Here is a 14,176-nt window from a genome sequence, read left to right on the forward strand (position 1 = left end):
GTAGCCCCCAGAGCCACCATCCGGAAGTCCTGCCTAAAGCAGGTAGCATACAAAAAATATTACAATAAGGTTTTTAAAAACACAAAACTGCTAAGAGATAGAGGATAATGAAAATGTTCTGGAAGCAGATAATAGCGATGCCTGTACATCTCTGTGAATACGAAAGTCACAGAATTATACAACTCAAAAGAGTAAATGTGGGAAAAAAAATTTTTTTTTAAAGTCAACGTGAATTATATGCAAATAAAATGCTTATTTTAAAAAAAGGAAAGAAACTAAAATAGCTTTCCTTACCTTGGTCTTTAAAAGTCTGTGTTATCACTATGCCATCTTCTGGAAACTTAGCGATGCTGCACCCTGACGCGTAATACACTGGGGAGAGAGCGGGACCGGAGTTAGGGAAAGGCAGGGACGGGCACGCCGTATCAACAGCTACGCGTTCGCCTCAAGTGCAGTCTTTATGTCGAACGGTTTCTCGAACATTGTTTTTAATTCTAAGAGGCTGCTGCTTCCGCCTGTTCACATTTAAATGACAGGTTTAACCCCCAATTCAAGCTGAAAAAATGCTACTAACGTGAGGTCTCGGGCTAGAATTTGGAAGTCCAGGCGTTCAGTCAGGACGAGCGGGGGTAACCGTAATGCTCAGGGTACTGTTCTAGAGATGAGTTACCAAAACTAACCCGCGGGGAAACTTCTCCAGAGAGACGTGCAAAGTGATTTCCTGAACAGAATTTTATAAATCAGGGACCCCTGAGGGCTTCCCCCTCCAGGAACACACGTCAGTGCGGTCAAGAACCTGACCAGTGGCACCAAGATCAGGAACACTCGCAGACAAGACTCTCACTTGAAGAATCTGGATAAAGTGACAGCTCTACTGCAGGTGTCCTCTTTGAAGACAATGACCCGTTCTGCCTACAGACCCCGCTTCTTCGGGAATCACACCATCCTCTCCCTCGGAAACCGTGTCTTCAGAGACATGTGGCTTATGCTCTCGCATCCTGAGATCATGGGCCCTTTTAAAGAATAAACGAAACCTTACTGTCATGGTTTGCTAAAGTAAAATCCCCTTCGTATAGGCCATCGCTGAACCCCATGTTCCAGACGGAGAGAAGTTCGTTCAGAGCAGGGACATTCGCCCCTCCGGTGTCCGGCATCCACCACTGCCTAGGGAACAAACAGGGGGCTCGGGCTGTGAGGGGTTGCAACCGCTCTCCCACCACACCCACACACATCCACACACACACACACTCACACACACAAACTCACACTCACTCTCGGTCTTTTCATGATGAGACTAAATGTCGCTGCCAGGATCCAGCCTGGGCACACTAAGGTTTCAGCTGAAACCCCGTCTGGGCTGGAGCGACAATGCAACATACACACTTCAGCCAGCGTACAGAGAAAACCAAAGCTAAACACACTGGACGCCACGCACCATGTGTGCACAAACACACCACTCCAGAGCCTGGACCACAAGCAGGTTTGTGAAGAGATGAGAAAGAAGTCTTTAAAGCTGAAGTCACAAACTCTGAAGAAAAAAATTCAAAATATGTTCTAATGATACCTTCATAAAACACTGGGAATCCCTGATCGATAACTAATCTACTGGGCAGCACCGCTGTGGGGGACACGGAGCCTGCTCCAGCCCAGCGTGAGCCCATCTCTGGCCACGGAAGGACCGCCTTTACACCAATCCTCTGAAGTACGTGCTGGACAGAATTTAATCCTCAAAAGGCCAAATTTCTTATCAAATACCAACTCCCATCAGTACCTTGTGTTTTCATCGTAAAACTTGACTTTCCTCATGACAGACGTGTTGTACCAATCACTGAAGACAATGAGCGAAAGGCCATTGTCCACATCCCGTCTCAGCTTGGCGACCTCCTCAGGGAAGTACTCCTCCTCGCTGTCCACCATGAGCAGAGTTCCTGAGGGACAGATTGTGGGTGGTGAGACTCTGTGCCTCTGACCCGTGGGACTCGTGGCTTCAAAAACACACTCATTTCCCTGGCGTCCGCGTCTCAAGCTCCAGCTTCTAATATTTTGGTCTGAGGCCCCCATACCTCTCTAAAAGGGGTTAAAAACAGAGGACAAGGGTCCAAAGCACAGTCACCTACTGTGACTCCTTCGTGTGTGACACCCAGGTACACAGGTGTCACTCGATGGAGAAGCAGCAAAATGCAGCGCTAATTTCTTTCAATTAAAATGAATACCTAAAACGCACAAATATCCTTGTCCCGAGTTTGCCAGTGTCTCCTTTCCCCAAAGGTTACCACTGTCACTGTTGGACGGGAAGGCGTGTCACTCTGCCTCAGAGGCCGCTGCAGCCTCCCCGAGGAGGCAGGCCCCCTGCCCGCCCCCTCACCGCCTCTCGCTCAGCCCGCGGTCCGTCCTTCCCCACTGGCGGGAAGGACACGGGGCCGGCGCCCGCGGCGACTCACCATACTGACTCGCGTCGAAGCACGTGAAAGGCGAGCCAAGGACTTCGACGAAGTAGCCCATGCTCCTCAAGTGCTGGTACATGTCCCTGAAGTTGGTGTGGATGTGGTCGCCGTTCCTGAAAGACAGTGCACCCTGCCCTAGATGGCCCCATCCCTGCTGGTGACGATGGCTTAGCCGGCCACACAGCTGGCTTCCCACGCCAGCCGCCTCACACCCCGCGGCTCGCCGCCAGAGGGGCCTGGGGGCTCCCGCCGGCCACACGGAGCTCAGCCTCTGCAGACCAGCGCGCTCCTGGCTGGCACGTGAAACAGGTGGTGCCAGGCAACCTCGATACGGCATGAGCTCGCACTGACCCAAGAGCTGCTCTGCCCTGAAGCGTCATGCTGGCGGCGCCAAGCATAGCGAGCCACCGCCAGACGCGGCACGGGAGCGCAGAGCCTAGTGACATTAACCGGGCAGCACCGACGTGGATCACCTCCCATCCCTCTGCCCGGAGCACGCTCGTTTTCCCACCGTGCCCTCTCCATAAGCCCCTAGCCAAGCGCCCCATGGAAGCGCCGGGGCCTCCCCGCAGCCCTCCAGAGCCAGCTTGCCCACAGCGTGAACCGTCTTCTCTACGGCGTGACCCCTACATTAGCCCACCAACTTCTCACCACTCCTGCTCCCCCGCCTCTGGCCCCAGTCTTCCAGAGACATCTTCACGAAGAGCCCATCACACCTGTGAGTGTCCTGCCCCCAGCTTTCAAGGCTCCCTCCTCCCCCACTTCCAGCATTAAGTCCAAACTCCAGTACTTACAGAGAGCCACCGTGGGCCTGGCGTACGGGCCATGAGGAAGCCAAGCCAGCTGCCCTGGAGGGCAGGCCAGGAGGGCCGGCCGAGGGCTGGCATGGGGCAGGGTCTGGACAGTGGAGCAGGACATAGCAGGGCGTCTGGCATGTGAACAAGTCGGGAGAGTCTGAGGCCCAGAGTGCTCAGATCCCTGCTTTTTAAGGTTACCAGGGCTGCTGCATGAGGAACGGACTTGAGGGGAAGAGTGAGACCGGCCAGGAGGCTGCCGTCCAGGCAGGCAAGGACAATGACCTGGGTGTGGACGGGGCGGGGAGCAGAGGCACCGCGGCCGGCCGGGCAGGACTCGGGACACGCTGAGAAGGCACGACCGAGAAGGTGTGCTGACTGACCCGGCAGAGTAAGGAAAGACAGCAACTGAGGACGAGCTCGGGGGGTGCTAAGTTCGGGCTCCCCTGCTGTGGGAGGATCGGGGGATAAGCGTGGCCGCTGGCGGCTGCTTACCAGTCCAGAGGGTCATTCTTCATCCTCAGGTTATCCCTGGGGAAGTAGCCAGGCGGGTAGCGGAGGTTGTGGTACTGGTCCCAGAGAACTCTCTTGCTCCGTGGAGGAGCGGGAATTATCTTCACCTTAATCGGGAGCTTCACGGTGGAAGTCTGTTCTGCACCATTTTTCGACTGAAATAAATAACAGGCATTCAAACTGCCCCTTTTGCTCAAAAGAAACTTGTCAGGCTTTTGGGTTTAAAAAAATCACTTCTATGTATCAATTTAACGCAAATAATGTGAACACAAGCATCCCCAATGACAAATGTGGGAAGAAACACTCACATGTCACAGTTCACCCCATTAAAATCCTTCCTTTCAGAATTTAAGATGTAAGATTTAAGGCACCTTGTTTCTAAAACCTACCGGACTACACAGGTTTGGCTCCACAGCCCCTTGTAGAGCATGAGTATTTGTGCAATCATTATGAACTTGAACTCTTACACGAGATACTCTTATCTGTTGTTGCTCAGCAAGACCACAGGAGGCAGCTCTACTCACTGCTGAGTGGGCTCTGAAACTCCGGCTGCTGCACAGGCCCGGGCAGCCCCGACCACGGCCCGCAAGCCTCATCACACCCCTCAGCCGGCTTCAAATCCCAGACCCCAGGCACTCGGCCTGCACCTCCCAGCACCACCCCCCGCTTCCTGGCAGGGGCCGGTGGAAGGTCAAGGGCAGGCCCCCCCCACCCCGCACGCACCCTCTCACCTCAGCCGGGGAAGCCACGGTGACCGTGACGTGGCCCTGCGCAACGCCCTCCCACGAAGCTGCCTTCTTGGTGACAGAGATAGAGATGGCCAGGTAGCCGGACCACGGCCATAACACGGAGGAGTATGAGAAAGCAACTTCGATGTTGTCGCCATTCTGCGGTAAGTAGGGCTGCCAGTCAGGCTGCGGAGAGAAACATGCAGAGGCTTCAGTGAGACGCTCGCCTGCAGCCTTCCGCGTCTTGGCCTCAGACCCCTGCTCCACTCAGCAGCACCAAAGGACACTTACGTTCCGATCCTAAACTACCTACAACCGGGGCAGACTAGGTAAAGTCTGGAACAGCATCTGTTAGAACAGTCTAGAAACAACTAATCGAGACAGTCTCCAATTCTAAAGAGGATTTTTTGCCAAGCTTAAAAAAAAAAAAAAGACAATGGTTTGGCAAAGAACTTTTATCTGATAAAGAATGTAAATAAACAAAAACTCTCCAATTTGAGAACAATTTTCAATTATTTGTATGCTCTAAGAATCACAGCAATATATAGGAAGAAAATACTAAAATGGTGTGGATTAACGGTCCAAACTCAGACCACACAGCCAGTGGCCGGGCGGGCAGGTCTCTGCGGGACGCCCGGAGGGAGAGGGGCCTGCGACCGGGCCAAGGGGAGCATGTGAGGAGCATGTGAGGAGGCATGTGAGGAGGCATGTGAGGAGGCATGTGAGGAGGCATCGGGAAGAAACAGAGACTCGCTCCTACAAAATGGACCCGTATTTCAAACCAACCTAAATTACTCATGTCCCTCCCAAGCCAGAGAGCAATATTCTCCCCAAGTCAGCATATTTAAAAAAAAAAAAAATCTGAACAAGATGACAAGTGTTTGTAGGATACGGCACCACAAACATCGAGAGAGGAGAGGGATTTGTGACAAATGCTCCGGGGATCACTGGTTAACAACAGAAAAAAGTTAGTTTTTATCCATCTTTTATGACATGTATCAAATGAATTCAACAGTGAAGAGAAAAGTAAGCATCTTACAAGCATAAAAGGAATAGTAATACAAAATAAAATCGAGATTTTTGTCCTACTGTGGAGAGAAAAGTTTCTAATTTTTGAAACAAGAGAAATTATGAAAGATGAAAATTCAAGCATTAGCAAAGTGTGGAACTTGTACAAAACCCAAAAGAACTATGTAAATAACACAACCACTAGCGTCAAAGAGAAAAACACTCATCTGGGAGAAACTGTTACATATAATACAACGATGGTTAATTCTTCTAGGACAGAGAGAGGTTCAGATAGACAGAGAAGCCCTGAGTTCCAGCAGGAAGAACAGGTCACGGGAATGAAAAGCTACCTCACACAAGGGCCGTACAATCGGGGAACCAACCTGGAGAGCGCCACCTCCCAGATAAGCGGAAAAGACCTCAGAAGCAAAACACGCATTTTCTCCCCTCTGAATTTAATGTTAAAAGATGAACCACCTTCAAACAAACCAAACATCCACCAACTGATGCACACACAAACGTGGCTCAACCCCACAACAGGTATCACTCAGCTCCAAAGAGGAACGAAGCACCAACAAGCTAGGACGCAGATGAACCATGAAGACACGCTGCGCGGAAGGCCAGTCACGACGGGCCACACCAGGCATGACCCCCTGCGTACGGGCTGTCCCGTAGGACAAGAAGCAGCTGCAGAGACAAAAGGCCCTCAGGAGCTGCCCAGGGCTGGGAGGAGGGAGAATGGGGAGCGACTGCTATCGGGGCGTTTCCTTTTCTGGCGATGAGAATGTTCAGGAATTACAGAACATCGATAGTTGTGAATATGCTAGGAGCTCCTGAATCACTTGCTTTAAAAGGCTGCATTTTATGGTATGTGGATTTTATGTCGATTTTTAACAGCCTCATGGAATTAAAATTAAGAGCTGTCCCGAACCGTGCGGACAACGGAGCCCTCTGCAGAGCGCGGGCAGGTCTGCTGACAGCAGCGTCGCAGACCCAACTCCTGGCCAGAGTTCAGTAGCATGTACCAAGGGCCACAGTAACATCCATGCTCTCTGACTTGGGATTCCAATCCAGGGAGTTTACGTTAAAAATGTACTTCAAAAGAAAAGGAAACCACGTATGCAAAGATGCTCAGTGAGACATTTACAGCCAGAAACCCCCAGCTGTCCAAGCCCCGGATGCGGGCCATTTCCCAGAGGGCCCCGGCAGCTAATGTGACACGAAGCTGTCCCAGCTGCAGCCTCTGCGTGTGGACAGATGTGACATCAAGAATTCATACTGTGTTGGGCGCCTGGGTGGCTCAGTGGGTTAAGCCGCTGCCTTCGGCTCAGGTCATGATCTCAGAGTCCTGGGATCGAGTCCCACATCGGGCTCTCTGCTCAGCGGAGAGCCTGCTTCCCTCTCTCTCTCTCTGCCTGCCTCTCTGCCTACTTGTGATTTCTCTCTGTCAAATAAATAAATAAAATCTTTAAAAAAAAAAAAAGAATTCATACTGTGAAGAAGTGTGATACGGAAACCACTGGCAAGTTTCTGAGCTCTGAGGACAATATTTCAAATCACACCCTAAGGAAGGACACTCAGATCGGTGCTCAGTGGAGATACTCCACCGACGGAGGACGAGGGCCTGAGTGTGAACAGAGTTCTGTTTTGTCTTTTACGGACAACAAAGTAGAAATCTCTTTTAACTTAATGTCTGGATGATGTAAACCTGCACTGCAAACGCCCGTGTTTGTACACTCATTGCAACTATCTTGAAAAGAACAGCTTGTTCCCTGAAGGCTAAAAGAAGGGTTTTGGATTAAAAAACAACAACAGTAGGTAAATTATGATTTAGCACTGCTCTGTAATATCAAATAGCTGTCAGCAAGCACCCCGGACTGTGTGGAGTTACATCTGACAACATAATGAGAGTGGAGAAGACGAGACTGAACTTGGGCCTTACAGAGAACAAAAACACATCCTGGAGATAAAGGCTGGAAAAGAGTACTTTGCCAACAGTGGTCACGTGAGTGTGCTGGGGGCTGAAAGTGATTTCCCTGCTCTCCTTTCCCAGTCCTTTACTATCATGATAACGCTTATGCAGAAAGTAAAAGAAAATTTACAAAAACAAGACTAAAAACAAGAACACCCCTTTCCAACCAGAGGGCCCATTCGTGCTCACTCAAGAATACAGTAATGACAGGTGGCCACTTAATTACAGGTGGGAAATCATATAATGAAGAGTCAAATAAAATTAGTCCATTCGGGAGCCAAGTTTGAGATGCCAAAGTCAAGAAGTACCAAGTTGGCTCCATTAGTTTATTCTGAGCTTATCAGTTTCAGACTCGAGAAAAGAAACCACAGCTTCCACACCCTAGCACCCAGGATAGGAGGAAACCTGCCCTGCTTTAACAGGCGAGAGAGGGAGACTAAAGCACAAAGGCTGGGCCATGTCTGAGTTCACCACAAGCCCGAGAGCAGTGTCACCTTATCTACAATCCTTCCTGTGACGCCCATGCCGTTGAGGATGGTGATGTTGACGATCGTCGGCATCCCTCCATAATAGATGGGCTGGGAGCAGTATGGCCACATGTAGGGACACTCGGTCAGATCGATGTAGCTGGGGCTCAGGCTGAAACAAAGAACACTGGGTCAGAGAAGGACAAAAAGGCACTACAGCTGCAGAAGCGCATCTGTGTGGGGACCCGAGCCCAGGACAGCTGCTCATAGGGCCGCCCTGGGCTGACACCCAAGGACCTACTTTGCAACACTCCCTACGCTCAGAAGCCACCAGGCCAGCCTGCCCAGACTGCTCGTGCGTGGCACGGTGAGCGGGAAACACCTCTTTCCTTCCACGATTCTGGAACTCTGGAGGCCCTGGCTGGCACAGAACCACCCCCAGGGAATACCCAGGACCCAGAGTCTCGAAGGATGGCACGTCACATCCATGGGGCAAAGACAGACGTTTTGGAACGGGAGCTCACAGATGGGTGGCCGTGTGGCAAAGACACAGTAAGATCCCTGTTTCACTCGGACACAAGAATAAGCTCCACACGCACCAGAGAAACTTGAGGATATAAAAGGACGCAAACACAAATTAGAAGAAAACGTGGGTGAATTCCGTGTACTTTCGTGCAGAGAAAAGCTTTCTGTGACTCAAAATCCAGGCTGGCAACACCAGCAAGAACCTAACAAATGTGACTACTGGAAAAACACACTGAACACAACAAACACTTCACGCCAAGTCAAAAAACCGACACACAGAGAGAAAGATCTGCAGTGCGTATTGCTGACAGAGGCTCGGTGACCCTGTTCTGTAAAGAAGTCTTCAAAACTGAGGAACAAAACCACACAGGAAAACAAAAAGAATAAGCAGACGCTTCCCAAGAAAGGGATAGAAATAGCCCTTCAGTACAAAGTGCGCCACCTGGCTCAGAACCAGACACGAAGGAAAACAGTGCGGAGTGCTGCTCTGTCCCCCATCAGACTATCAGACTAGTCGCTGGTTAAGCACGGACGGCGTCCTGTAGCGGGGGTGAAGCAGGCCCGCACACGCGTGTGGCTGAGGCCTGCCACCAGGCACAACCCTTCTGTGGGGGGAGCAGGGCGGGACCTAACAAACCCCTGCACCGTCTTACCGTGGACCCGGCCACCCCGGCCCTGCCCCCCCCCAGGACCCCCCCCCCCCCCCCCCCCGTGCAGCCACAGTGCGCGGGCGCGGCGGCACTCCCGGCGGCAGGCTGCCATAGGCAGGCTGCCATCAGCAGGCGCCGCGAGTCATCCAAACGCCCACAGAGAAGGAAGCTGCTGAAGAGACAAGGCCCGTCCACACCACGCTGCTGCAAAGGAGAGAGCTCGGCGAGCTGACATGGAGTGATTTCCAGGATGCCGTTAAGTGAAAAAAGCAAGAAGCAAAAAAACACGTGCAGTGATGTTGTTCTTAACGGAGGAACGTGCACGTGTATCTGCTCATTTGTGCAAAAAGAAACACAAGAAGGATAAACCCCAAACTAATGAGACTGGTACTCACACGGGGTGGGTGGGGACCGGGTGGGGAGATGGGGCAGTGGGAGCAGGAATGGGGGGGGGCTTCCCTGTGCACCTCTATGTGGGGGGGGTCCACAAAGAGACACAAACTAAAACTGGATCAAAAATGAGCAGGGCGGTGGGGGGAGGCAGCGAAGCACCAGGGAGCACCACAGAGGCATGCGTGGGAGCCGAGAAGCAAGCTGGAGACCTCGGGGCACAGCAGGGTCACGTGCCGCACAGCCAAAGAGAACGAGACACAGACCCTGCACTCCAGTCAGGACATCTGTGTTTCACGACGGATGCACCTCATGAGAGGTATCAGGTAAACTCACATCGAGAGTCAGTCTACTTACTACCCACTACGTAAGTAACCAGCACTCCCAAACGAGTCGTGGTCACGAGCGACAGCAAAAGACAGATGAGCTGCGACAGGCTGGAGGGCCTGGTAAGGCAGGGCAAGAGCACAGGCCTGGATCCCAGCCGGGTGGGCGCAGCGCACCGGGGCCCAGGCACCTGTGAGCCAAGCCTACGGCTTCATCACAGCAGTGTCGGTGCTCCCTGGCTGGTTCCACACGTTCAAGTACAGTCAGCAAAGGTGCTGGCGTCGGGGAAGCTGGGTAAAGGGTATGTGACAACAGCAACACTACCTTTGCAAATTTCTGCAAACCTAAGATTATTTTAAAAAAAAAGCTCCGGGGCGCCTTGCGTGGCTCAGTCGGTTAAGCGACCAACTCTTGATTTCAGCTCAGGTCATGCACTCAGGGTCCTAGAATCGAGCCCTACGCTGGGCTCCGTGCTTAGCAGGGAGTCTGCTTGAGGACTCTCTCCAAAATAAATCTTTAACCAAAAAAAAAAGAGTAAAAAGAAACCAAGTCAGTATCTTAAGCTACATGTGTTCCATGCAGCAAAATGTGAGCTGAACCCTGCTCTAGCTGCAGCGTCCCCATAGCAGCGGCGTCCGCCCTCCCTGAGGGTCCAGCGCAGTGTGATCAGTGTCCAGCTCCAGCCCCGAGGCCAGGATCCCGCGCAGGGAGTGGGGGCCCCACCCTCAGAGCCCAGGGCGGGAGGGAGGCCAATGCAGAGGAAGCGTACCAACCTGGCCTGCGGCTTGTAGCTGTTGAGGATCTGATAGGCCCTGAGGAGATCCAGCTTGCCGTGGCCCTGCTCAAACATATTCACGCCAGGAAGCCTCCGGGCAGACGCAATGAGCGCCTGCTTCATGCTGGCCGGGTTCACCAGTTCGCGCTTCTGCACTGTGCTGGACAGAAAATCACAGATTTGCTCATTACCTCTCGGCAGAAGGAGGAAAATCGGGCTATCCCAGTGGACGTGCAGACCTGTGACCTCGGATCTGGCGTCACATCTCCTGGGGGCTGCTTCGGTCAAGCCCATGCGGGTTGAGAACGAACGTGTCATTTCTGCACCTGTCTCAGGACGACTTCTTAGCCACGTACTCAGGGAGCTTCTGCCTATTTGTACTGAGTCTATCAGAAACACTTACTTTCCCAGCGACACTGACTCAACAGACCACAGAGGCGACAGAAGGCAGAAGAGGTCAGAGCGCCTGGCTCCTGAGGGGAAGGGAAGCCGGCTGGCAGAAGGAAGTGGACCAGCCGCGACAGCACCTGTAGAAGAAGGAGCGGACACCAGACGGAGCCGCAGAGGACCTCCAGGTGGGACAGGCAGGAGCCACAGGGCCAAGTGACACCCACGGCCTCTGTCTGCTGCGCCGCCTCCCGGCGGGGAAGGCCCAACAGCACGCACACCTGGGCCGCAGTGTCATCAGAACGCACCGGACAAACGAACACACGGCTCTACCTGGCCAGGAGGCCGGGGATGCGCGGGTGCCATCGGCGCTGGAGAACGCCAGCACGAACACGCAGTTTCTCTATGCTCACAAATCATCAATACTAGTGTCAACCCCCCAACGTGGGGAACAAAACCCAGAAAACGAAAAAGAGAAACAGACTCTGCACAGCTCCCAAGAATCTATGAGGGCGGCTGGTCTTGGAAGGGTGCACGGGATTTCTACTCATCCAGGTGGGCCATCCGGTGTCAGGGGAGGCTGAGGTGGTCCAGCGGGACGGAGACCTGAAGAGCTGCCAGGAGCTCGGCCGCAGCCGCACACGCCCACCCCCGCGCTGACAGGCCAGACCAAAGGCCAGGCCCAGCCTCCTCGGGAGGGCTGCCAGGCTGGAGGCGAGCAGACTCGCCTGGGCACACTTCTGAGCTGCAGAGAGACAGGAAGGTCAAAGCCTTCCATGACACCGGAAGCAGCTGTACTTAAAGAAGCTCCTGGCAACGAAAGCCTCCTCTCCTCCCCGATCGCCCGATGAGGGGAGGTCCGCTGGGCTCAGGAGTGCAGCCGAGCCTCAGTCTGGCCCGCAGTCACAGTCGGCGAGGAAGGAGCCAGGGTCTCTGTGCCCGTAAGCAACGGCATAGCTGAACCCTAGTCGAGCGTGCTCCCCACACCAAGTAGGAAAGCCTGCGTGCGCCAGGCGACTCCACGGTCTGCCGGCCCTGGCCGCCGCCTCTCCACACGGAACATGGGGTCAGGAAAATGAATGGAAGAAAAAAGACAGGGTTCTGCTCCAGAGACCACCCCAGCCAGGGTCCGCATTTTCCGGACTATGGCTCTGAACACTAAGGGAAGAATGGGAAAAGGAAGACCAGGATAGACAGCTGCCTTTATCAAAGATTCTAATTAAAAAACAGCCCAGGTCTCAGAAGCTAAAATCAACATAAACTTACTTGCTTTAAAAAAGAACTTCAAATATAAAAACATTTACTATCATTTCCCTCTTACTTTTAAAATTAACACGGACTACATTAACTTTCCACTACACAGGTTTATGTGAGTCCAACACAAAAGCTCAACCGACACCTCACCCCAGTAGAGAGCGTTTGGGGGGAAAACACCAAACGAGCACGAACTCCAAAGACCTCTCTGTAACCTTCGGACTGAGGCACACAGCCCATCTGACTAAGTCACAGCCCGTGAGCGTCACTTCTGGCCAACTGCCTCTGAGAACATCTTCCAACTTCACTCTCTGCAGAAGTAAGGGCCAGTCACCAAGCTCTGTTCCAAGCGTACGAGGGATTCGACGAGACGGACTGATCAATTACACAGAGACGGTCCGTCCCGCGGCCTGACCGCAGCTCCTCGGCTAACGGAGCACATGGAAAGGGGACTCCCTAGGGAAATGAAGAAAGGGGACTCCCTAGGGAAATGAAAGGGGACTCCCTAAGGGAAGGAAGGAAAACATCAGACTTGTTGTGCCCTGCCTGATATACACACTTGTTCGGACTTAACAACTACAGCACGAAATGGGCATGTTAAAAAAAATAAAATGGAGGCACAGGGTCCATGGCGAATCCCATACCTTCCTCACTATTGCCGTGAACTATAACCCCTTCTTATTTAAAAAGCTTTATTTGAGAGACAGAAAGAGCGCACGTGTGCACACGCATGAACTGGGGGGGTGGTCAGAGGGAGGGGGAGACTCCTGGCGGAGCAGGGAGCCTGAGGACACGGGGCTCAATGCAGGACCCTGAGATCATGACCCAAGCTGAAAGCAGCCCTTAAACAACTGACTCTTTAAGGGGCCCGTGGGTGGCTCAGCTGGTTAAGCCCCTGCCCTGTGATTTCGGCTCAGGTCATCATCTCAGGGTCCTGAGAACAAGGCCCGGGTCAGGCTCTGGGCCAAGCATGGAACCTGCTTAGGATTTCCTCTTTTCTTCTCCCTCTGCCTCTCCCCCCAGCTCAAATAAATAATTTTTTTTTTTGAGGTATTTACCATAAACCAACTGGAACAAAAGCAGATGCTGGAACTGCATCAGGTGCCGTGCCCTCACACAGTGCTTTCCAGCCGGAGTCAGCGAGTGCTCACACCCGCAAATCCCCCCGCACACAGGACGGGGTGGAGACGCGGAGAGAGAGGGAGGGAGCGAGGTTCCCGGCACGCTCCTCGACCCTCCTGCCTGGCTTGGGACAAGAAGGACCCAGGTCCCGGTCTGCGGGCACCACATCCTCTCTGCTGAGCGGCACTCACCTTACCAGCAAGGTGACGGCGCCGGCGACCACCGGAGAAGCCACGCTGGTCCCTGACAGGGCCCGGCAGCCCCCCTTCACACCGGAGCCCCTCACTCCAGCACCATAGGTGACGATATCGGGCTTCACACGGCCATAGCCTCCCGGGAGTTCCTACGGAGGAGAGAAGCTTGGTTTCCCCCAAAGCACAGCACCGGCACGCGGCTACCGCAGTTCGGAGCAGCCATGGGTATTTCCACACGACGTAACCTTAGCCACGCACTGGTTTTATCTGAAATTCACTGCGCTAGAACTCACGCTTAAATGGCCGTGTACAAAATGAAATTATTTTGGGTGTGCTTTATAATAGCCAGTGTAAGCGTAACACCACAAAGCGACTGAAGGTGAGTATCTAAAAGACCAAAACCTGCAGATTGCTCTAAGGAATGTATGCGTTAGAATTACATTAAAAATATCAGAAAATTAGAATTAAAAATTAAGGAAAAGTGTTTCTTTAAGGGAAAGGATGACACAACACAGCTGGAGATTTCAGTCAGTCAGTCGGTCGGTCGGTCGGTCAGTCGGTCGGTCGGTCGGTCAGTCGGTCGGTCGGTCGGTCGGTCAGTCGGTCGGTCGGTCGGTCAGTCGGTC

The 14,176-nt window shown here is 53.0% G+C and overlaps 1 protein-coding gene across 1 annotated transcript in view; it reads right to left on the reverse strand.

Moving 5' to 3' along the window:
- The window catches only part of MBTPS1 (membrane bound transcription factor peptidase, site 1), a 50,821-nt gene that overhangs the window by 10,750 nt on the left and 25,895 nt on the right, over positions 1-14,176 (reverse strand). Inside the window, exons 10-18 of the mRNA XM_059383324.1 lie at positions 13,548-13,699; positions 10,592-10,753; positions 7,954-8,098; positions 4,483-4,665; positions 3,734-3,906; positions 2,442-2,557; positions 1,772-1,928; positions 1,040-1,164; positions 295-372 (exon numbers count right to left, since the gene is read on the reverse strand). Of these exons, the coding sequence (XP_059239307.1) occupies positions 295-372; positions 1,040-1,164; positions 1,772-1,928; positions 2,442-2,557; positions 3,734-3,906; positions 4,483-4,665; positions 7,954-8,098; positions 10,592-10,753; positions 13,548-13,699 (1,291 nt within the window). The remainder of the gene's footprint in view (positions 1-294; positions 373-1,039; positions 1,165-1,771; positions 1,929-2,441; positions 2,558-3,733; positions 3,907-4,482; positions 4,666-7,953; positions 8,099-10,591; positions 10,754-13,547; positions 13,700-14,176) is intronic.

Source organism: Mustela nigripes, chromosome 17 (genome assembly GCF_022355385.1).
Source record: "Mustela nigripes isolate SB6536 chromosome 17, MUSNIG.SB6536, whole genome shotgun sequence".
In the NCBI taxonomy this organism is placed as follows: Eukaryota; Metazoa; Chordata; class Mammalia; order Carnivora; family Mustelidae; genus Mustela; species Mustela nigripes.